Source organism: Oncorhynchus keta, chromosome 29 (assembly GCF_023373465.1).
Source record: "Oncorhynchus keta strain PuntledgeMale-10-30-2019 chromosome 29, Oket_V2, whole genome shotgun sequence".
NCBI classification, from domain to species: domain Eukaryota; kingdom Metazoa; phylum Chordata; class Actinopteri; order Salmoniformes; family Salmonidae; genus Oncorhynchus; species Oncorhynchus keta.
Window position 1 is genome coordinate 15973168 of NC_068449.1, and position 25366 is coordinate 15998533.

A 25366-nucleotide genomic window follows, 5' to 3' on the forward strand; every position below is an offset into this window, starting at 1 on the left:
TCCCCTCTCTTTGAAAATATTCATTATAATGATAATGAATTAGATTTATATAGTGCTTTTACCAGGTGTGATTTCCAGTTGCTCAAAGTGCTTGGGGATAAATGGGGTATATGTTTAAAGTGTATGGGGATAAATCACCTGATCCACTACCAATGTGTGTTACTCTTTCCTCCTACAGCCTCTAACAGGGGAGGTCAGGAGACCACCATCACTGGGTCTGAGAGCCACTACTGTTGGGACGGTCTGAACCCTGACGCCCTCTACAACGCCACAGTGTACACACAGACCCCCAACCTGGAAGGGCCTGGAGTCAGCGTCAAGGAGAGGACCCGTAAGAAACTCCACTAACCATCAGAACTGTAACATGTAACATTTCATTGTGTTTACACACATGTATACCTCCCACCACACTCCGGGTATAAGAAAACACCTCAGGGTCTTTGCAGGGGGCTAACAGGGCATGCTAGTGAAGTCCAAATGGTTTGACTGTTTACGTTCTGGTCTTTGTTACAGTGATTAAACCCACAGAGACCCCAACTGAGCCCCCCACTCCACCTCCACCCCCTACCATCCCCCCTGCTATGGACGGTAAGGAAAAGCTTGAAGTCAGCCTGCTGTGAAGAGAAGTGAAGGTAACACAGAGAAGAAACTCTTTATACATGTCCTACCTGACATTGACTTGCTCTATGTTCACCACAGTGTGCAGAGGGGCCAAGGCTGACCTGGTGTTCCTGATTGATGGCTCCTGGAGTATCGGAGACGAGAGCTTCAGCAAAGTGATTCAGTTTGTGTTCAGCATGATCGGAGCCTTCGACGTCATCCACCCTGGCGGCATGCAGGTACGTAGCCATCCAGGCTATCCTCTGAGCGTTAGCTCTTTGATGTTTACAGCATATTCTCTTCTCTTTTCCTCTTTCAGAGTGTATTCTTCATGTCAATGCTTTATTATTCTCTCACTCTCGCTCTCGCTCCCTCTCACTCCCTTTTTGTCTTCTGGAAACAGGTGTCTTTTGTGCAGTTCAGTGACAGTGCCAAGACAGAGTTCAAACTGAACACTTACCAAGACAAGGGAAGGACCTTGGCTGCGCTGCAGCTCGTCCGCTACATGGGAGGAAACACCAAGACAGGTACGCCCACAGACTGCTACTCTCAATCTTACTGGATGATATCGTTAACACCAATTGCATAATGTTGAGTTAATTAAAGTCTACAAACATTCACTCACCACTAATGTCATTACAGTCTCTTCATCTTGCAGGTGGAGTTGAATGGGTCTATAGTTAAAGGTGGAAATTGATGTCTTACCCCTCTGTGTACAGGTGCTGCTCTGAAGCACGTTGGTGAGAAGGTGTTCACCTCAGACAACGGCATGAGGAGGTACGTGCCTAAGGTTCTGGTGGTCGTCACCGATGGTCGCTCCCAAGACGAGGTCCAGAAGAGTGCCTCCAACCTGATACACTCTGGTAAGTGTTCAACATTTGGATTTGCCCTTACAGAAGTCAGTAAAATTATATTTTCAGTCTAGATTAGTCAGCGTAAGTGTAGCTATAGAACTTTAGAAATGACTAGATATGTTTTGAGATAAAGCATTACTTACTCTTTTTTGGGGTTTTCACTGTCAAATTGGAAGATCTGAACAGCCATTGGGCTAGGGCATATGGATCATAACGGTTATCTTTGTGCTCGACTTGCTCCAGGTTACAGTGTATTTGTGGTCGGTGTGGCCGATGTGGACGTGGCAGAGTTGAGGAACATCGGCAGCAAGCCAAGTGAAAGACACGTCTTTGTTGTGGATGACTTTGACGCGTTCGCCAAGATCCAGGACAACCTCCTCACATTCATCTGTGAAACAGCCACATCCAGTAAGATTTACATCTACATTACACAGTACCTCAAGACACAAGTGAAAGCAGATTGGCGTTAGCTCTATGTTGTCCTCCAGCCTTTTCCATTGCATCATCGCTCTGTTTTACTTCTCCCTCCTCAGCTTGTCCTTTAATCTACATCAACGGGTTCACCTCACCTGGTAAGTATATGCTACACCTATATTCTGAATAAACTGACAGCTGCTGATAACACCTATGGCGAGGAGCTCTTTACTGACGTAGAAAAACACCCTAATTCATTCCTACCAACAATGTCAGTACTGTGTTCCTGTGCTTTGACTCTGTCTTCACCTGACGTGTGTTCACCAGGCTTCAGAATGCTGGAGGGCTTTAACATCACAGACAGGACCTTCGCTGGCATGAACGGCGTGTCCATGGAACCTGGCTCTTTCAACAGCTTTATAGGCTACAGGCTACACAAAGATGCATTCATCTCTGCACCCACAAAGTAAGAGTGTGTGCCTGTTTGCGGGCCTTTTCCGTTGCGCGTTGCCTGCTCCTCTCCTGTGTACTGTAATGCTGGCCAGCCTGCACAATAGTTTTTGTTGTATCTTCAAAAGGCTCTGCTCGGAGAGCGCTGTGCCAAGAGCCCTTTGTCAGCCCTGTTTGTGTTCGCAGCTTGTAGAATATGAGGTGTTAGGAAGAGAAAATTATTTGCTCCCAGGGTAGCCCCTCTCCCACATACACTACCGTTCAACAGTTTGGGGTCACTTAGAAACGTCCTTGTTTTTAAAAGCAAAGCCAATTTTGGAACACAGGAGTGATGGTTGCTTATAATGGGTCTCTGTACGCCTATGTAGATATTCCATTAAAAATCAGTCGTTTCCAGTTACAATAGTTATTTACAACATCAACAATGTCTACACTTTATTTCTGATCAATTTGATGTTATTTGAATGGACAAAAAAAATTGCTTTTCTTTTAAAAACAAGGACATTTCTAAGTGACCCCAAACTTTTGAATGGTAGTGGATGTCATAGAGGGATCAATCAAAGCAGCCGAAGGTCAAGAGCCCAGCTCTTTATTGGGCCCATTAAAATGTATTCAGGCAAATGCTGAGCTGCTCAAGAGTTCTGCGCTAACATTTTAGGCATGAGCATGCTTAGTTCATTTGTCAATAATCATCTGTATTTGTGCGTGGGTAAGTCATTCATGTGCACAAATGGAAACACTTCAAGCAGTAAAGTAGGGACGGAAAATACTTTCAATATGTCCGTAATTTTTTGAGTCTGTGGTAGAACTGGCAACCATTTTCAGATTATGTGGTCTACGTGACAGGGTGGATATTGTGTGTCTTTTTGGTTTATGGTGTGGCTTTTAGATGCCAACCTTGTTTCTCTGTGTCTTTGATTTTCCAGAAGTTACAAAGGCTCTATAGATTACGATTGGCTCTATAGATTACGATTGGCTCTATAGATTACGATTGGCTCTATAGATTACGATTGGCTATCTCAATTCAAACAGGTTTTAGTGGACCCTCTCATTTTGATCAAAGATTCATGATTATCTGATTCATTAACTTTAGTCAACATTTTGCATGTTTTGTGAATACAGCTAGTGATCAGATTGTCTCGGTGTTGGTGTCTATGAAGTTGACCATCTTACAGAAGAGAATCCCTCAGCTTTATAAAAAAGCTCTGCCATGACACCTGTATCCTGTATTTTTCCTCCTGCCAGGGAGATCCACCCAGAGGGTCTTTCTCCATCCTACACCATTATCCTGCTCTTCCGTCTCCTTCCTGACACCCCCAACCAGGCCTTTGATATCTGGCAGATTGCCGATGGTAACAACAACCCTGAGGTCGGGGTCACTGTCAACCGTAAGCCCCCATCATGCTTTGTTTCTCTTCTGGGTTAGCTAAAGCTACCAGCTAACAGCTATGATCTGATTCCCCTCCTTACTGAATCAAATAACAGTCTTCAGAAACTTGGACCAGTGTAATGATTAGTGGGCTGCTACAGTCCACTGATCCCCCTCTAGGGAAGAGTTTTGGTTTGGCACTGACTTTTCACACTTTTTCTACAAGTCCACAAGTATTCACTTGTAAGGTCTGTCTGTCTGTCTGTCTGTCTGTCTGTCTGTCTGTCTGTCTGTCTGTCTGTCTGTCTGTCTGTCTGTCTGTCTGTCTGTCTGTCATGACTTCTCCCTGTAATGCATGTTTAAGGGTCCATCTGACGCCATCGTTCCCTCTTTTCAGCTTCCAGCAAAACAATCACGTTCTACAACAAGGACACCAGAGGGGAGATCCAAAGAGCCACGTTTAATGAGGATCAAGTGAAGAGAATTTTCCACGGGAGCTTCCACAAGGTAAAAAACATTTCACTTGAATGAAAACGGTTTGTGGCCCATATGGTGACATTAAGGCTTGGCAGAGGAGTAACATATCTTGGCCTATTTTTCTGGTTGAATTTCCCAAGGACATACAGATCAGCAATAATCAGCAATAATTTGGGATAATAACATCCAAAACACCAGGTTCCAAAGATACATTTTCAAATGAATAATGAATTTCTGTTGTAAAATGTTTAGATACATTTCCAAGGCAGAGTAGACAGACACCCTGTCTGGGATGTATAGCCTTGATATGGTCACCACCTATGATAGATGTGTTCTGTCATTATGGTCGGTCATGTCATGTTCATAGTTGATGTTTCTGTTGATTAGTGTTATGCCTCATTGAGTACACCTCCTGAGGGTATGATCTTGTGGATAATCAACGCCAAGACTAAGATCTAGCTAGGATATGGTTACTTTCCTCTCCTGAAATTAAATGTGATCCATCTTATAGTATTGCGATGTGGGTTTGGTGCCAAAATTGAGTCTTCAGGCTTTTTTATGCTCCACTGTTAGCTTTGTTTTCTGAGGCTGAAGGAAGTTACTTTGATGAATGGTTTGGAAGGACGATAAATATCTCTTCAAAGGTTGGAGGAGACTTTGGTGACCCATGGTGATCTTGCACAATGTGCAACCTGAAGATTTTATTTATAGTTAGCCTAGCAATGGAGACTTACGGCGTACTGATTGGCCATTGTCCTGGCGGCGGTCAGGTGGGAATTCAAGAACGTTCTGAGGAAGTGGGATGTTATTGGATCAGTGTTTGTTTTGTTTTACCTCGTTTATGATAAATGAAACTCAATACATTGGGAAAAAAGCCACTTCGAACTTTTGGACCGCATAAAAGAAAGCTAGCTGCATGTGCCCAATAAGTTATTTTCAGGAGTATTTTCTGCTTGAATAAAATGATCTGTCAATAAAATTATTTTCCTGCTTCAACAGACAGTTTCTAACAGTCTGAGAAAATCTGAATATGGATGAAATCGACCAAAAACATTAAACAAGCTGAAAGAGACCTACAACAATATGTAAACATGAATGGAGATATTTTAACATACATGTATATTGCATTTTCTATACATCTTTACTGCCTCCGAATGTGGATTCCCATTGGGGCCCTAATAATCTTCTATGTTGGGATTACAATATTAAGTCTCAGTGGGGGTCAGTGAGTATGTAAAATGCAATTAAGATGAAAAATGACTGTTTCCAATGAACGTGAAGAATGTTGTATCCAATGTTTCTGAAGGGGAACAATATGCCTCCTATTATGTAAAAACTTCAGCTTTTCCTTTAACCTGGAAAATGTCGGGTCAGGGCTTCAGCCGATGACATGACTAACATCAGTACAATGACATCATCAGAGCTCCAGTTGGATGCGTGTGCTTCTTTTCCCTTCCTATGGCTGTGGTGGTGCCTGCAGTGTGTATGTTACAGAGTGCAGACTAATATACCTCTCCTTTCTCCTTGGGCTAGTAGCTAAATAGAGAATTATCCAGGTTAGAGAGGTCTGGCTCTCCTCTGATTCACCATGTGGGAAATATTTCTAACCAACTGAGGATTCCCACCCCACACTGCAGAGGTGGTGGTCTTAGAGGGGCGTTTGACCAGGGAAAACTTTATTCTCAGGCAAAGAGCGTTCCACTAAATAAGAGACACAAGCATTTTGCTACACCTGCAATAACATCTGCCGAATATGTGTATGTGACCAATACATTTAGTTTGATTTGAAAGGGGGAATGTTTTTCACCAACTCATGTATGTATTATTGGTGCCATTAGCTTTTTTGCATTTGGTTTTGATCAAGTGGAAATATGAAAAACAAATTGTGCTTTTGGTAATAGCTAGATGTATTCAGTCCATCCACTCTACAGGCTTCCCATACTTAGAGCTTCACAAATGCAGCTATTATTCTCTGAGAGGACCCAAACTCTCTAAAACTTTCCATTCAGGGATTGGGTGGAATGAGCAGTTGGGTTTTGTCAGTATTTGCAAGCACTAATTGAGAATGAGTGGGAGAAGAGAATGCTCCAAAGAACCAAAGCAGTGTAAAACGTTGGTCAATCTGACTGATACATTTCCATAGCCCTGACTGCCCTCTTTGTACTCTCATTATAACAGTTTCCTCTGAAGCCTTCTTTTAAAAGCCCTCTATTCCGCGAGGTAGCCAAGCAGACTTAATGACGCATGCAACCATTCCTGCAACAGAAGAAGCCACTCAGATATGAAATGGTGACTTTACAAAGCTAAGCAAGCTCCTTTTCTGAAACCAGGATGGGAATATTGTATCCAAGACTGGACATGAGAGCGTAGATGTCTGGAATGATATGGCGGCAGTGGTATACATGAAGAATGATTTTGTCTATTCCTGGAAAGAGTTGGTGAAATCTGCAATTTGTCAGTGCATCAAAAATATCAGGAAAGATCCACTTTTACTTTTAATCAAACTAATGTAGGATTCCCATATCAGGCTGCATGTGAATTGTGATTTCACGCGCCACCGTGAAATGGAGTGAAAACATGGAGTTGTGAAGACACAGCCAACAACAGTAAAATGGAGTCTGATAGAAATCATGAAAGTATGTCAGAGATACTGGAACCCAAATATAGCCATATACAGTATACTGTTGCTATGTCTGTGGACTGGACAACTTGTTCTGACTATAGTTTCTAGTATACCAGAGGGAGGATCCATCCTAAGCGTGAATGGAGTGCTGAAAAAGAGATGTGTCATTGTCTAGAGGAGTTATAGTCAGAGGGAGGAGTAATTAAGTGTAATTGTGACTTGGTCAGTAATAGTGGAAGTCAAGGTCTAGTCTTTCTTGACTCCTGTGGTTTTTGATCAATTCAGAAGATTTTCATAATCTGTGTCAGTGTGATAGATTTCTCAGGCCTTTGTTAGAGAATGAGCCATTGTGTGACTCGTTGATTGTGTTCCAATAGAATATGCTTTGTGTTCCCCATCATCAGCCAACTGCTGGAATTTCATGTTGCTTTCAAATGATGAATCTCGGTGAAGGACACTGACATTTTCTTGAATCCTCATTTTGCAGTAATATTGTTGTTGGTTAGTGAAATAATGTATATGTACGCATTATTTGCACTTGCAGTATGTAATTTAGCATTATTTTGGTAAGCCCTCAAGTGCATCATGTATGCCCATGCCAGGATCTTGGGGTATCAGACCCTCCCCTCTCCTGTGGTTGGCCAGATAATAATGTTGTGAGTGGTTGTCAAGTCCGGTTGGTTTCGCTCTGTAGGACAGTAACACAGCAACGTTAGCCTGCTGTCTCTGTCAGGGTGAAAGCTTGTCAGAATGTTTCGGCAGAAAAATGCAGTTGCGCAGGAAAGTATGGAGAGTGTAGCACTTTTGATGGTGTACCATAAACAACATCATTTCGAGATGTGATGGGAGTTTTGGAGAGTTAATCATGTTGAGAAATGGCCCATACCCTGGCAGTTTTGTGTTATTTCATGTATAGGCTATAGTTTGTTGTTTCATGTTGATCATTCTGTTTATCAGTGGCTGACATTAACTTTTTTTCCAAGGGACCTACAACCAGAATGTTCTTACTTCTTACAATGATTTTTAATGAACTTCTTTACAGAAAATCATATTAATAATGGTGATTTAGTAAAATACAGTATCAGTGTCCTTATAAACATCAGTTAGAAGACTTTAGGGGTTTCGTTTGCACATTGGCTCAACTGGGTTCTTAGTTTATGGTACGAGACTCCTAAAGAATTGTGCTTTTATTTATTTTATTTTGTATTTATTTCTTACCGTTATTTAACTAGGCAAGTCAGTTAAGAACATATTCTTATTTTCATTGACGGCCTAGGAACAGTGGGTTAACTGCCTTGTTCAGGGGCAGATCGACAGGGGCGACTTTTACCTTGTCAGCTCGGGGATTCCACCGTGCAACTTTTCGGTTCACTCGGTCCAACGCTCTAACCACTAGGCTACCTGCCACTACACTAGTACCTGCCACCACTAGGCTATTGCAGAAATACCATGTGAAAAACACGGAACACTTTCAGTACTCTATACCAAGCCATTATGCCCAAATATTGTTGCAGTAGTTGTTCATATTGAGAAGACTAGAGTGATCTTAACTAATAATCCTCTTCTCCTCTTCTTCCTCCTCCTCCTAAAGCTTCACATCAGTGTCTCTCCCGAGAGGGTCAAACTGAATGTGGACTGCCAGGAGGTTGCAGAGAAACCCATCAAGGAGGCCAACAACATCTCCACAGATGGCTATGAAGTGCTGGGCAAGATGGCAAAGTCAGGAGGATCAAAGAGAGAGTCGGCTACAGTGAGTGAAAAATTGACAACACTTATTTGAAATGGAAAACTCCTGATAAAATGCATCCCTCACTCACACACAAGCTGTTGGTGTGAACTGTGAAGTGCAAAGTGCCCAGATGTGCTCCTCATGTGTTGATGCTCAATTAAGAGCTGACAACTCGCGGTCATTGTTGGAGGGATGGAAGACGCTCCTCTCTCTGTCTTGTTCTCTCATGCTATCTGTGTTCCAGCTCTCTGTGGGTTCTGGCCTGCGTCTGGAGCCATGTTGTTTCTAAGTCCTGAACGCTGGCGCTCAATGTAAGCCATGTGTAACACCCATCTGTGTTCGTCTCTCTCTTCTCTCATCTTTCTGTTCTGTTGTGCAGTTCCAGCTCCAGATGTTTGATATTGTGTGCAGCTTGAGCTGGACCAGCAGAGACAAATGCTGTGATCTCCCGGCCACGGTAAGAGCAGCTTCACTGTAAACAGCCCTATAGTACGGCCTCATATCTGTACAGTACTGTACCATCAAGCCTTGATACATTGACTCTGCTCATCTTTCACTATACACCATTGAGCACTTACTATAGGTTAAGAGAGCCATTGTAGTTTTGCATGTTAATTTTGGAGTTTTATATGTCATTCCTAATGTTTAAGAGTGCACATGCTGTATAGCCATTACGAAGTGATGCCTAGCTGGCAAGAAAGTTATTTGAAATGAAATGATTGCACTGTCAGGCCTGAATAGACCATTGTATTCCTCACTAAATGGACTAATCTCAGTGCAGTTTTACAATCCCAACCCCACCAAAACAACTGGTCCCTTTGATCATGGGGTGGACAGTATAAATCATTGTACCCATCTATGATATGTTTATTACTGGATACATGTTATATACTTGACTATAGCCAATTACCCATCTCTCTCTCTGTGTAATTTGCATGAGATATTAATGTATCATGTCAATGAAGGCTGTGTTGTATAAGATTTCACATATTCCCTTCCACAAAAAAACGGATGGATTGTTTGTTGTCAAATAGTATTTGTGTGTAGGCCATGCTATTGTAGCAGTTATATTTTAGTATGCACCCCAGTTTTATCATGGCTTTAGCAGCCTTTCTAATGTGTTTCCTAGCAGAAAATTTCAAGACATCATTTTATGGTTTGGGATGCCAGAGCAGTGACACTCATTTTCATCCCAGATACTCCTATTTGCACTTGTTGTATTTCGTCAGTTACCAGAAAGGCCCACAGATGTCAACAGATGAATAAACTATTACTGTTGTATTTCAGTAAAAAATGAAATAACATTCTTATTGTCTTTCTTTCTTTCGCCATCTCCTTTCTCCACTGCAGAGAGATGAGCTTAAGTGCCCGGCTCTTCCCCATGCCTGCACATGTGCACAGGACAGCGTTGGCCCACCGGGACCACCCGGCCCCTCGGTAAAGACAATAACCATCCCACCATCTGTCCTCATCTTGAGGCAGGGCTCTCTCTGCTTCTGTCTGTCTTCATCTTGAGGCAGGGCTCTCTCTGCTTCTGTCTGCCCTCATCTTGAGGCAGGGCTCTCTCTGCTTCTGTCTGTCCTCATCTTAGGGTAGGGCTCTCTCTGCTTCTGTCTGTCCTCATCTTGAGGCAGGGCTCTCTCTGCTTCTATCTGTTCTCATCTTAGGGTAGGGCTCTCTCTGCTTCTGTCTGTCCTCATCTTGAGGCAGGGCTCTCTCTGCTTCTGTCTGTCCTCATCTTGAGGCAGGGCTCTCTCTGCTTCTGTCTGCCCTCATCTTGAGGCAGGGCTCTCTCTGCTTCTGTCTGTCCTCATCTTGAGGCAGGGCTCTCTCTGCTTCTGTCTGTCCTCATCTTGAGGCAGGGCTCTCTCTGCTTCTGTCTGTCCTCATCTTAGGGCAGGGCTCTCTCTGCTTCTGTCTGTCCTCATCTTGAGGCAGGGCTCTCTCTGCTTCTGTCTGTCCTCATCTTGAGGCAGGGCTCTCTCTGCTTCTGTCTGTCCTCATCTTGAGGCAGGGCTCTCTCTGCTTCTGTCTGTTCTCATCTTAGGGTAGGGCTCTGTCTGCTTCTGTCTGTCCTCATCTTGAGGCAGGACTCTCTCTGCTTCTGTCTGTCCTCATCTTGAGGCAGGGCTCTCTCTGCTTCTGTCTGTCCTCATCTTGAGGCAGGGCTCTCTCTGCTTCTGTCTGTCCTCATCTTAGGGTAGGGCTCTCTCTCTACTCACTAATGTGATGATGATGATGATGATGATGATGATGATGGTGATGCCACTCTCAATCCCCACTATGATTATGTGGACATATAGGAATAGTGTTCCAGGGGTACTTTTCTCCTCATAACTGTTGCCCTGCTCTATAGATTAAGCATGTGGATATTAGAGTGGGGTCAACATGTGAGTATCTGTGTTTTTTCCCATGGAAAACGAAAGACAGGGAGATGAGATGAATGCTGTGCAATGAGGTGTGGACTATCAGACTTAGGGTTGTGTCAAAAGATAAATGCCCATCGAAAAAACAGTACATCTGGAATATGTTTGCTTCACTCTGCAACCTCACTAAGCCATTGGGGGATTCCTGCTGGCTTGGGATTTAGGTCTGGAAGCAGCTCCTGTTGTGGAGATGGCTCTGACTCTCAGTCTCTGACTCTGTCTCTCATCCTTTCTTGACTTTCCCAGGGTGGACCAGGTACTAAAGGACCTAGAGGAGAGAGAGGAGACTCAGGCCCAACTGTAAGTAATGCTTTTGTATCAGTATCAAGCCATTTAAAACTTCTTAAGGAAGTAGCAGAATACAGTTCCCTGGCAGGAACATCACTCAGCGGAGTTTCAGAGCGCCACCTATAGTTTATGATAAAAAACTCAAACTGTCATTAAACTTTAATTAAAATACACATTCAAGGTAGTGAATTAAAGCTACACTCGTTGTGAATCTATCCACCAAGTCAGATTTGTAAAATGCTTTTCGGCGAAAGCATGAGAAGCTATTATCTGATAGCATGTAACACCCCAAAAGACCCGCAGGGGACGTAAACAAAATAATTAGCATAGTCGGCGCTACACAAACCGCACAAATAAAATATAAAACATTCATTACCTTTGACCATCTTCTTTGTTGGCACTCCTAGATGTCCCATAATCACTATTGGGTCTTTTTTTTCGATTAAATCGGTCCATATATAGCCTAGATATCGATCTATGAAGAGTGTGTGATCAACGAAAAAAAATAGCGTTTTTTAACGTAACGTCATTTTTTAAAATGAAAAAAGTAGACGATAAACTTTCACAAAACACTTCAAAATACTTTTGTAAATGCAACTTTAGGTATTAGTAAACGTTAATAAGCGATCAAATTGATCACGAGGCGAATTATATTCTATAGCTGTGCGTCTGGAAATAATGTCCGGGTAAATCTCAACCAAAATATCCGGTCGGAGACCGGAAGAACTGCTCTGCCCTGTGTCTGAAAAAAATACCAGGCAAATGACAAGACTGTTGACATCGTGTGGAAGCTATAGGTATTGCAACCTCGGCTCCATTTAATGGGGGTCACTTTTAACAATTGGTTGAAGTTGCGCATGGATATATTTTTCCATTTTCAGTGATCAGATTTTCCTGCACTTTTCGATGAAACGCACGTTCTGTTATAGTCACAGCCGTTATTTAACCAGTTTTAGAAACGTCTAGTGTTTTCTATCCACACATACTAATCATATGCATATACTATATTCCTGGCATGAGTAGCAGGGCGCTGAAATGTTGCGCGATTTAAAAAAATAAAAATTTGCAGCTTCCTTAAGAGGTTTTAACACACACTTGGATCCAGAGCGATTAATTGAATATTATGGATGTGGTCCAAGCCTGAATCCGACTATAAATCAAGCCATATCCTACTGAGCTGGGATACAGTCCAAGGCCTAACGCATTTACAGTAAATCAGAGTTCAGCCTAATGCAGTAGTTATCTCAAAGCACATACCATTAGCATGCCCCATCAGCCAAAACAGATTTCTCACATCTGAACTCACTTATTGAATGTACTGTATAATTTCCAGCTTGTTATGTCCTGTTTATTTCCCCCCAGCTTGATTTAAGGAGGTCTATGTTGAGAGGTCTGATGAGAAGTAGAACATATTTCTCACCAACGGTCACTGATTGTTCTGGTTCCTTCTCATTCTCTCAGCCCTGCTGGGAAAAGCAGTGGGGAGGTCTACCGGGAGATATGGTGTAAATAGTTTAATATTAGTGTGACTGTTTGGTTTTGTCGTTCTGCTTCTACCATAGGGTTCAATGGGCCCCCGTGGAGAACAAGGACTTCCAGGACCATCCGGACCTCCAGGTCCACAAGGCCCTAATGGCTTGTCTCTGCCCGGAGAACCTGTAAGTCATCTGCAGTGTTCTTAGGGATTTACAGTGTGGGGGACTGTAGGATGTCCTCCCTGACCTATGATTTACACACACACAGTTACTCTGTGTTAAGACGACCTTATTCATTCCTAGACATCCTCCTGAAGCTGGGATGTAAATTCACTCTCAGTGACAGACTACGTGGTCAAGAGAAAGAGCAGATCTGTAGTTGTTTAGGGTTGGAGTTCTCTTTGTACTATAGCTCTAAACCTCTCCTCCCTTTGTCTTCTCAGGGCCGTCCCGGACCAAAGGGAGATCCCGGAGACTCAGGCCTGACTGGGCTGCAAGTGAGTACAGCTTTCTTTTTCATTAGCTGTGGTTTTCAACAAGAAACCAGAGACGATCCACAGAGAGAAACAGCGCTACTGGAGTCTGGAATCTGTCCACATGGCAAAGCTGAAACCACATTCAAAGTGGGAGGTAGACCATGCAGTCCCCAGAGTGGGGTATACACTCAGCAACCTGCTGATTTTCAGTGGAAGGCCAGTGGTGCAGTTAAGCTATCATGGAGCACAGAAGAGTCTTGCTAACGGGAATAGAGGATTAATATGAACTTTACATATTCTATACTGTCAACCCTATACTGTCAACCCTATACTGTCAACCCTATACTGTAAAACCTATAGTGTAAAACCAATACTGTAAAACCTATACTGTAAACACTATAGTGTAAACCCTATACTGTAAAACCGATACTGTAAACCCTATAGTGTAAACTCTATACTGTCAACCCTATACTGTCAACCCTATACTGTCAACCCTATACTGTAAACCCTATACTGTAAACCCTATACTGTAAACCCTATAGTGTAAACCTTATAGTGTAAAACTTATACTTTAAACCCTATACTGTAAACCCCATAGTGTAAACCCTATAGTGTAAAACTTATACTGTAAACCCTATACTGTAAACCCCATAGTGTAAACCCTATAGTCATGGCCAAAAAGAGTGAATTGTAGACTACACTCCTAGAAATAATTTGCTATCTAGAACCTAAAATGGTTATCTGGCTGTCCCATAGGAGAACCATTTGAAGAACCCTTTTTGCTTTCAGGTAGAACCCTTTTGGTTCCAGGTACAACCCTATTGGGTTCCATGTAGAACCCTTTCCCCAGAGGGTTCTACATGAAACCCAAAAGAGTTCTACTTGGAACCAAAAAGGGTTCACCTATGGGGACAGCCGAAGAACCCTGTGAGTGTATTCTTCGTTTTACTTAGGTGCCACTAATTGGATTTAAATAGCTGAGAAAAGAAGGGATGTGAAGATAAGCAACCTCAGGATTATAAGACTACATCCGTCAAGGTTGCCAATGACCATCAAAGTGTCTGGGAATATTTGGATCCTAAATTGCATCAAAAGCCCAAAGAACGATGGCTGGAGACAATGGGACAAAAGCCCAAAGAACGATGACTGGAGACAATGGAAAAACATATCAAAAGTCAAAGCTACCCTGGCCTGGTTATTTCTTGGAGGATATCCTTTATCTTCTTACGTTAGATGGATTCATTGCCCCTCTTGTAAAGAGGAAACAAGAGGAAACAGCTTATAATGAATTGTTTAGGGCTTTGGAACTGGTCAACCACACAACCTCCACCATGACCAAACTGTATCACTGATAACCTCCACCATGACCAAACTGTATCACTGATAACCTCCACCATGACCAAACTGTATCACTGACAACGTCCACCATGACCAAACTGTCTCACTGACAACCTCCACCATGACCAACCTGTATCACTGATAACCTCCACCATGACCAAACTGTATCACTGATAACCTCCACCATGACCAAACTGTATCACTGACAACCTCCACCATGACCAAACTGTCTCACTGATAACCTCCACCATGACCAAACTGTATCACTGATAACCTCCACCATGACCAAACTGTATCACTGACAACGTCCACCATGACCAAACTGTCTCACTGACAACCTCCACCATGACCAACCTGTATCACTGATAACCTCCACCATGACCAACCTGTATCACTGATAACCTCCACCATGACCAACCTGTATCACTGATAACCTCCACCATGACCAAACTGTATCACTGACAACGTCCACCATGACCAAACTGTCTCACTGAGAACCTCCACCATGACCAACCTGTATCACTGACAACGTCCACCATGACCAACCTGTATCACTGATAACCTCCACCATGACCAACCTGTATCACTGATAACCTCCACCATGACCAAACTGTATCACTGATAACCTCCACCATGACCAACCTGTATCACTGACAACCTCCACCATGACCAACCTGTATCACTGATAACCTCCACCATGACCAACCTGTATCACTGATAACCTCCACCATGACCAACCTGTATCACTGATAACCTCCACCATGACCAACCTGTATCACTGATAACCTCCACCATGACCAAACTGTATCACTGATAACCTCCACCATGACCAACCTGTATTTCTGATAACCTCCACCATGACCAAACTGTATCACTGACAACCTCCACCATGACCAAACTGTATCACTGACAACCTCCACCATGACCAAACTGTATCACTGATAACCTACCGCTTGACCAGATTGTATCACTGGCAACCTCCACCATGACCAAACTATATCACTGATAACCTACAGCTTGACCAGATTGTATCACTGACAACTCCAGTGCTGAATGATCGGCCCCTGGATTTCAAAGATTGGAGGCATTATCCTGTGACGCCAATAATGAACATAATTTAGTTGAGAATCACTCACCCCCATCAAGGACGACTTTACTTTCGAAATATGAAACTCACCTGAATCCTAACAATTACCCTGTGATGTTAGTAATACTTGAGAATAATTTGTTTGAGAATCTCTCATCGCATTAAGATGGCTATGACTATAGCAGCCTTGGCTGTCAAATGGTTCTGCTAACAACATGCTTTTCAACAACCAAATCAAGTACCCTGAATTGCATCAGAAAAGTCTACCATGTTCTCACTAAAAAACTAGAGAGTTCTCACAAGGAAACTAGAGAGCAGTTATTACACAGTACAACTACTAGTTATCATTTCTGGCTAAATGAAAAGGCAATTTTGTGCCATTTTGTCAGAATTGTGTGTTATTACTGGTTAGCAGAGTTTGATTGAGTGTGTTGTGTTCCTGCAGGGTCCTGCTGGTGCTGCTGGTCCTATGGGTTCTGTTGGACCAGGTGGAGTGAGGGTAAGATCAGCATCTCTGTACCTCTACACAGAGCTGCTCAGTGTACAGGCACTGTTGAAAGGCCATGAATCTAGCCAGCACCTACTTAACTCAACGTGTGCATGTGATCACTCAACGTGCGCAGTTAAACTGTTGTGTGCTCCTAGTATTCTGGTGCATGTCAGATGACGTCATTGGGCTCCATTAAACTGGCGCAGTAGAACACACTACAGAGATTGGTAGCTAGGGAGATTAGCGAGGTCCTGGTTTATTTCACTGAGTTTTTATAGTCCCATCTCTTGGAAGCATCACCAGTTTAACAGCACCATAAAACGTACAGTACATATATACAGAAATAAAGTTAACATTGACAACATACCTTTAACACAACAACAACTTAATGCCAACTTTTATTGCTGCCTGTTGTGAGTGTCTATCTTCTCTTCCCAGGGACCACCAGGGAAGGAAGGACCATCGGGACCTAGAGGTCCAACAGGACCGATGGTGAGTACTGCAGCCAGAAGACGTGATCAAAACATGGACAAACTCAGTCCTTCAGTCAGTAATGCAGCTAAAACATGCATCTCATTCTCCCTACTATGATTGAGGCCTGCCTCTACAGTAGTTAATGGCCACACCATACCAATAGGCAAAGGGCCAGCACGTCATTGTCAACATGTAGGCCCGTCATTGTAAATAAGAATTTGTTCGTAACTAACTTGCCTAGTTAAATAAAGGTTAAATAAAAAATTAAATAAATATATTAATATATAGCCTACTTTACCATTCGGTCTGCTCTGAGGACCATTAAGCAACCCATCCCTGTTGGGAGTGTTTCCACACAGATAAAGGAAAATTCCACAGAGAAACTATCTTTTGGTATTTGTTAGTCCATTGTTGATATTGTACCGAAAATGTTTTGCATGTCAGCAATCAAGTTTTCAAGATACAGAAATACAACCGGTAATGAAACAAATACCAAAAGATAGTTTTTGGGTGGTGTTGTCCTTTAAATGTTCTTGGCACAGTATACCAAGTTGTGCCTTGACTGTGGATATACATCTCAGTATAGGGCTGGTCCCTGTTGTACAACAGCTATTTAACAGGGACCAGGAGTGGTTGTTGTCCTTATGTTTACTGTTTCGTAACTTTGGTAAGTGGATGTAGCAATAACGCTGTCCATCTTCTCATCACCCAGGGAAGTCCAGGATCTCCGGGTTCACCAGGAAACACAGGAAGCCCAGGAAAACCAGGAGACACAGGAAACCCAGTATGTACAAATACAAGTGGTCATATGATGATGATGTATGTTTCATCAAGGACAGCAGAGTCCCTAGCCATCTTCCAAAAACATCGGAAATCCTACCTCTTCAAAGACTGTCTTGAATCATCCCACTTCATTTGATTAAATTGGAAAATGTTAACCAACTTCCTATTTCATAGTGTATTTGTGGTGTTTTGTTGCAAATATCATGCAAATGAATGGCTTTCCTTGTATTGAGAACATCCATGTTTCCTCTTTTCCACAGGGACTGTCTGGAATAAAAGGAGAAAAGGGAGAGAGGGTATGTGCTGTATCCTTTAGTCCAGGACTAGACAACTACTGTATCCTTTAGTCCAGGACTAGACAACTACTGTATCCTTTAGTCCAGGACTAGACAACTACTGTATCCTTTAGTCCAGGGCTAGGCAACTACTGTAACCTTTCGTCCATGGCTAGGCAACTACTGTATCCTTTAGTCCAGGGCTAGGCAACTACTGTATCCTTTAGTCCAGGACTAGACAACTACTGTATCCTTTAGTCCAGGGCTAGGCAACTACTGTAACCTTTCGTCCATGGCTAGGCAACTACTGTAACCTTTAGTCCAGGGCTAGGCAACTACTGTATCCTTTAGTCCAGGGCTAGGCAACTACTGTATCCTTTAGTCCAGGGCTAGGCAACTACTGTATCCTTTAGTCCAGGGCTAGGCAACTACTGTATCCTTTAGTCCAGGGCTAGGCAACTACTGTATCCTTTAGTTAAGGACTAGACAACTACTGTATCCTTTAGTCCAGGGCTAGGCAACTACTGTATCCTTTAGTCCAGGACTAGACAACTACTGTATCCTTTAGTCCAGGGCTAGGCAACTACTGTATCCTTTAGTCCAGGGCTAGGCAACTACTGTATCCTTTAGTTAAGGACTAGACAACTACTGTATCCTTTAGTCCAGGGCTAGGCAACTACTGTATCCTTTAGTCCAGGGCTAGGCAACTACTGTATCCTTTAGTCCAGGACTAGACAACTACTGTATCCTTTAGTCCAGGACTAGACAACTACTGTATCCTTTAGTTAAGGACTAGACAACTACTGTATCCTTTAGTCCAGGGCTAGGCAACTACTGGCACAAAAGAGGTTGTATTGAAAAAGAACAACCATTTCATACCTTAATTACATGGAGACATGATCACGTATCTTTTTTTATTCGTGGGAATACTTGGTGAACAGATTTCCTAAATTACACTCATTTTTATCTGAATCCCTGGTGATTTTAGTCCTTTTTTGACGAAAAACAAAAATCCTCAGAACTTTGGGAGGTGCTTTTTTATTTGCCCGCCAGACGCCTGTTGTCGACCCCTGCTTCTCAGAGTAGCCTGTTGTCGACCCCTGCTTCTCAGAGTAGCCTGTTGTCGACCCCTGCTTCTCAGAGTAGCCTGTTGTCGACCCCTGCTTCTCAGAGTAGCCTGTTGTCGACCCCTGCTTCTCAGAGTAGCCTGTTGTCGACCCCTGCTTCTCAGAGTAGCCTGTTGTCGACCCCTGCTTCTCAGAGTAGCCTGTTGTCGACCCCTGCTTCTCAGAGTAGCCTGTTGTCGACCCCTGCTTCTCAGAGTAGCCTGTTGTCGACCCCTGCTTCTCAGAGTAGCCTGTTGTCGACCCCTGCTTCTCAGAGTAGCCTGTTGTCGACCCCTGCTTGTCAGAGTAGAATGACCTTGTCTCACCAAAATGTGTTTGTTTTCCAGGGGGACTTTGCATCTCAGAATCTGATGCGTTCCATTGCCAGACAAGTTTGCGAACAGCTTGTGAATAGTGAGTTCCTATTTAGACCTTCATAAACCAGCATTGGTTGGGTACACCTACACACACATACAATGTATACAAATAAACCATCTATGTGATTTTTCTCTCTGCCTTAATCATATCTTCATTCATTCCTCTCAGGTCAAATGAGCAGAATTAATAATATGATCAACCAGATCCCCACCGGTTACTCTAGCAACAACCCAGGCCCCGCAGGCCCCCCTGGTCCTGCCGGCAACACGGGTCCTCGTGGAGAACCTGGACAGACTGGCCGAAATGGTTTCCCTGGAAACCCCGGCTTACCTGGAAACCAAGGAGAGAGAGGTGAGTGATAGTGTGCTGTTTATGTATTTTTTTGCCTGTTTTTATTACTTCCTGTTTTTGTATGGCTAGAAAGTAAATTACAACCTATCAGAGATGCAAAACTTTAAGTTATGACAGGACACGGTCCTCTTCTTTAACCTATCTAACATCCTAGGATAACGGTTGGTCTGTTCTTTGAGCCTGGAGTAACATTGCAACGTTTACAACAATGGTACAATTAAATAATGACTGGAGCAATATCAAATGGAAGTTTTGATTGCAAGCGATTGTACAAAACACATCTATTCTAAATATATAAAGTTCCTCACATCATGTAAATAATTGATGGTCATCTGCCATCATGCTTCACTTCCTATAGTAAATCTGATCCATGCTACAATTCCCTCCATCCTCAGACATGCTCATTTGTGGTTATTACAAATACATGGTGCTGTACAATGAGACTTTTTGTCATTGCTAATAACCTGTTGCCTGTGTATCTGATTGTGCTGTTGCAGGGGCGCCAGGAGAGAAGGGAGAGAGAGGATCCCCTGGAACAGGACAGAGAGGACAGAGAGGACTCAGTGGTCCCCCTGGTAAGACCTCGGTCATCACTCACTTCTCATGTACAATAACCAATTTCACAGCTATGCCTCTGCCAAAGTCTCCCATCTCACAAGAAAACAGAGACCATTAACGGAAGCCCCTGACTCAGTAAGTTGCCTCATATACAGTTGAAGTCGGAAGTTCACATACACTTATTTGGAGTCATTAAAACTCGATTTTCAGCCACTCCACAAATTTCTTGTTAACAAACTGTAGTTTTGTCAAGTCGGTTAGGACATCTACTTTGTGCATGACACAAGTAACTTTTCCAACAATTGTTTACGAACAGATTATTACACTTATAATTCACTGTATCACAATTCCAGTGGGTCAGAAGTTTACATACACTACGTTGACTGTGCCTTTAAACAGCTTGGAAAATTCCAGAAAATTATGTAAAGGATTTAGAAGCTTATGATTGACATAATTTGAGTCAATTGGAGGTGTACCTGTGGATGTATTTCAAGGCCTACCTTCAAACTCAGTGCCTCTTTGCTTGACATCATAGGAAAATCAAAAGAAATCAGTCAAGACCTCAGACAAAAATGTGTAGACCTCCACAAGTTTGGTTCATCCTTGTGAGCAATTTCCAAACGCCTGAAGGTACCAGGTTCATCTGTACAAACAATAGTATGCAAGTATAAACACCATGGGACCACGCAGCCGTCACACCGCTCAGGAAGGAGACGCATTCTGTCTCCTAGAGATGAACATACTTTGGTGCGAAAAGTGCAAAGGACCTTGTGAAGATACTGGAGGCAATAGGTACAACAGTATGTGTATCCACAGTATAAAGAGTCCTATATCGACATAACCTGAAAGGCAGCTCAACAAGGAAGAAGCCACTGCTCAAAACCAGCATAAAAAAAGCCAGACTACAGTTTGCAACTGCACATGGGGAAAAAGATCATACATTTTGGGGAAGTGTCCTCTGGTCTGATGAAACAAAAATAGAAGTGTTTGGCCATAATGACTATCATTATGTTTGAAGGAAAAAGGGGGAGGCTTGCAAGCCGAAGAACACCATCCCAACCGTGAAGCACGGGGGTGGCAGCATCATGTTGTGGGAGTGCTTTGCTGCAGGAGGGACCGGTGCACTTCACAAAATAAATGGCATCATAAGGAACAAAAATTATGTGGATATTGAAGCAACATCTGAAGACATCAGTCAGGAAGTTAAAGCTTGGTCGCAAATGGGTCTTCCAAATGGACAATGACCCCAAGCATACTTCCAAAGTTGTGGCAAAATGGCTTAAGTACAACAAAGTCAAGGTATTGGAGTGGCCATCTCAAAGCCCTGACATCAATCATATTGAACATTTGTGGGCAGAACTGAAAAAGAGTGTGCGAGCAAGGAGGCCTACAAACCTGACTCAGTTACACCAGCTCTGTCAGGGGGAATGGGCTAAAATTCACCCAACTTATTGTGGGAAGCTTGTGGAAGGCTACCCGAAACATTTGACCCGAGTTAAACAATTTAAAGGCAATGCTACCAAATACTAATTGAGTGTATGCAAACTTCTGACCCACTGGGAATGTGATGAAAGAAAGAAATCATTATTTCTACTACTATTCTGACATTTCCCAAATCATCAAATAAAGTGGTGATCCTAACTGACCTAAGACGGGGAATTTTTACAAGGATTAGGATTAAATGTCAGGAATTGTGAATGTATTAAATGTATTTGGCTAAGGTGAATTGAAATGTATTTGGCTAAGGTGTATGTAAACTTCCGACTTCAACTGTACCTTAACAACAAGGTATGGAACATAATAATCTTCCCGCATACTAACTGTAAATGGTTGTGCTCAACACCTGGAGACAGGAGGTTCCTATTCACTACTTCCTGATCTACAGTTCTTAACTTATTTCACCATGGTAGCCATTTTGTTCTAAATCCTATCCCTGGACCTCTCTTTGTGACTCTTAGAACTCCTCCCAGTGCAATATAAATGACAGACCCAAGGGGCAGGCCAAGATTTACCTAGATGTGTCTCATGAACCTTCGTTTGGGCAGCTGTGTTTCATAAATTCTCAGTGAACTGTCAAACATATTCCCAGAAAAACCCTTCTCTTTTCGAGAGATAATTTACGGGATTGGTCCGCACAGATATGTTCACACGTCTTGATCAACATACGATCAACATACGATACATCAAAGGAATTGAGAACCAAGGTCTATTTCTGGATGAAAGATTTAACATTATGCATTATAGCTGCTATCTTCTCTCATCAAAACAATGTTACCCCGACCTCTCATTCATCAGTGATCCCAAACCCATTCTAGAAATGGATGAGGATTAGTCTCTAATAGTCTTATTCACTGTTCATATTATGCTGTCTTTATGGAGGCAACATAACATCCACCTTTAATTGATATTCAGCATGTGAAGGCCCTGAGTCCCCAGAAGCTTTCCTATCATAAGGGTTAGGGGGGCTCGTGGGAATGTCAGGCTATATATGATGTCTACTTCCCCCTCCCGTCGAACACTGCCAAGTCTGTTTCTGTGAATGAAGTAAGACACTACTAAACTCCTGTAGGAGGAAGCTAGTTAGCTAGCGATGATGACTCATTGTTGAGTGGGAGAATCAGATTGTTGTACAATGAGCGTTGCTTTGGTGGCTCCTTCATTGACAACACATGTGCTCACTTAAGAGATCAAAGAGCAAGAGAGAGCGAGAGAGTGGAGGAAATTCCATCCTTTGTTTGTACTGTCTAGACAGACAGGGGCAGGGAGTAACTCACCAGAGCCCTGACTGGCTCACTTCTTATCAGACTTTTAATTGAGCAGTCTAAATATTTAAATTACAGTGGTAGAAACCAATAGTCCCCCCCCTCCACTTCCAGTTGGGATTTAAGGGTGATGTCAGGGAGGTTTCGTTCTGACTATTCTTTCATTATTTTCCACAACCCATCTCCCTCTCCCTACTCCCAGGGCCACCAGGCGAGGCTCGAACTGGCGCCACAGGTACTACCGGCTCTGCTGGGCCTCGGGGCCCCCCTGGTCGCCAGGGAACCTCAGGAGTGAGGGGACCACCTGGACCCCCTGGCTACTGCGACTCCTCCCAATGTGTTGGCATTCCTTACAATGGACAAGGTTACCCAGGTATGTCCACAACTGACTGAATCCCAGTCTGCATGGCAGGGTAGCTGAATACATAGTGAATGTAACGTATGCACACTAATTTATTTACAACTTTATACTCAACAGCTAACGCTCTGGTTCAATGTACGGAGGTCATGGGTTTCAAGGGTTCTAAACAAAATGCAATTGTTAACAAAAGTTTGTTCAAATGGGACAGTGGACGTATTTTTGTCTCGACAACCCCCTTTTGGCAACATTATGAACCCTTTACGTCCAAGGTCTCAATATGTTTGTTATAGAGTGGATATTCATAATTGCATGTTAAACACTGCCAAGTAGAAATAGAAATGGCAAATAACTTTCTGCAACAGAGAGATCTAACCCCCTGTTTGAACTGTTTCCAGGTCGGTCCTAGTAAACTCTCTATGCTGCCTGTGCTGCTTACAGTCCTGTTTCTGAGATGTTAGCTCACTGGCTAATGAGCCCTTAAGGATAACCACCGGGGACATAATTAATGAACAACGTTAAAAACCCAAAAACGAGACAGAAAGGAGTGGACTCGCACTAACACCACTTCACAGCTACTATCAGACAAGCTGCAGAGATGGCAACCCTACTGGCCTGTTTGCATCTTGAACCAAAACCCCAGCAAACAGAGAGAGAGTGCTTCTCTACGCCGGAAGGAGCATGTAAAAAAAACAAACAAACCAAAAACTACTAACAAAGTGGATATCATAGCCAAAGAACAAGTGTTAACATGTTGACGTAGAGGTGATATCTGTAAATAAACTAATTGTGCCTTGTAAATGATGTTTGAACCACACAATCCACTAAAATCATTTAACATCTGTATTGAGCTTGTGCCTTATAACCCGCTTCTTACTGACTTACTGCCAGCATAACCTCTGTTTTATTACAGTATGAGGCCTGTGATTTACACAGCTTGTGTTCCGGTCCAATCTGAAGCATGTGACATTTGTACATTTAATCATGATATTCTTTGTATGTCTGCCTAACCTATGCTAAACGTTATTTTCCTAACATTTTCTTCTGTTTATATATATATTTAGTATTCAGACACCTTGACTTTTTCCAATTTTGCTATGTTACAGCCTTATTCTAAAATGGATTCAATTGTTTTTTTCCCTCATCAATCTACTCACAATACCCCATAATGACAAAGCGACTCCGGGATGCTGGCCTTCTAGGCAGAGTTCCTCTGTCCAGTGTCTGTGTTCTTTTGCCCATCTTAATCTTTTCTTTTTATTGGCCAGTCTGAGATATGGCTTTTTCTTCGCAACTCTGCCTAGAAGGCCAGCATACTTCACTGTTGAATTTGAGACGGGTGTTTTGCGGGTGTTATTCAATGAAGCTGCCAGTTGAGGACATGTGAGGCGTCTGTTTCTCAAACTAGACACTCTAATGTACTTGTCCTCTTGCTCAGTTGTGCACCGGGGCCTCCCACTCCTCTTTCTATTCTGGTTAGAGCCAGTTTGCGCTGTTCTGTGAAGGGAGTAGTACACAGCGTTGTACGAGATCTTCAGTTTGTTGGCAATTTCTCGCATGGAATAGCCTTCATTTCTCAGAACAAGAATAGACTGACTGGTTTCAGAAGAAAGTACTTGTTTCTGGCCATTTTGAGTCTGTAATCGAACCCACAAATTCTGATACCCCAGATACTTAACTAGTCTAAAGAATGCCAGTTTTATTGCTTCTTTAATCAGCACGGCAGTTTTCAGCCATGCTAACATAATTGCAAAAGGGTTTTCTAATGATCAATTAGCCTTTTAAAAGGATAAACTTGGATTAGCTAACACAACGTGCCATTGGAACACAGGAGTGATGGCTGCTGATAATGGGCCTATGTAGATATTCCATACAATATCTGCCGTTTCCAGCTACAATAGTCATTTACAACATTAATAATGCCTACACTGTATTTCTGATCAATTTGATGTTATTTTAATGGACAAGAAATTAGCTTTTCTTTCAAAAACAAGGATATATATATTAGTTAATTTGCTGAGGAACATTTGTTGTATAACACCACAATGGGTTTTAGGAGTAGCAAAAGGATAGGATAGAGCTAGAGACAAGTGGCAGTGTTGTATTAGTGTTTTGTTACAAATCAATCCCAGCTTTATTACTTGAATTGCTATTTATCTTTATGTATGTGTTCAATATGGTTCATATTTCTCAATAACATTAAGTTCAAGAGTGCATGTAATCAC

At 42.7% G+C, this 25366-nt stretch overlaps 1 protein-coding gene across 3 annotated transcripts in view; it reads left to right on the top strand.

The window, feature by feature from the left end:
• Window positions 1-25366, top strand: part of LOC118362340 (collagen alpha-1(XII) chain-like) — a 98720-nt gene that overhangs the window by 72241 nt on the left and 1113 nt on the right. For 2 of the 3 annotated variants that reach the window (XM_052486113.1, XM_052486115.1), the window contains 24 exons: window positions 179-331; window positions 514-588; window positions 700-839; window positions 1004-1127; window positions 1320-1463; window positions 1698-1862; window positions 1988-2026; window positions 2196-2334; window positions 3564-3706; window positions 4085-4194; window positions 8379-8537; window positions 8896-8973; window positions 9867-9953; window positions 11189-11242; window positions 12793-12888; window positions 13149-13202; window positions 16052-16105; window positions 16535-16588; window positions 17283-17354; window positions 17614-17649; window positions 19082-19148; window positions 19281-19463; window positions 19961-20038; window positions 22986-23156. In XM_052486113.1, the coding sequence (XP_052342073.1) occupies window positions 179-331; window positions 514-588; window positions 700-839; window positions 1004-1127; window positions 1320-1463; window positions 1698-1862; window positions 1988-2026; window positions 2196-2334; window positions 3564-3706; window positions 4085-4194; window positions 8379-8537; window positions 8896-8973; window positions 9867-9953; window positions 11189-11242; window positions 12793-12888; window positions 13149-13202; window positions 16052-16105; window positions 16535-16588; window positions 17283-17354; window positions 17614-17649; window positions 19082-19148; window positions 19281-19463; window positions 19961-20038; window positions 22986-23156 (2475 nt within the window). Of the gene's footprint in view, window positions 1-178; window positions 332-513; window positions 589-699; window positions 840-1003; window positions 1128-1319; window positions 1464-1697; window positions 1863-1987; window positions 2027-2195; window positions 2335-3563; window positions 3707-4084; window positions 4195-8378; window positions 8538-8895; window positions 8974-9866; window positions 9954-11188; window positions 11243-12792; window positions 12889-13148; window positions 13203-16051; window positions 16106-16534; window positions 16589-17282; window positions 17355-17613; window positions 17650-19081; window positions 19149-19280; window positions 19464-19960; window positions 20039-22985; window positions 23157-23539; window positions 24107-25366 lie in introns of those variants that run through there. The other variant, XM_052486114.1, reaches the window with a different exon arrangement.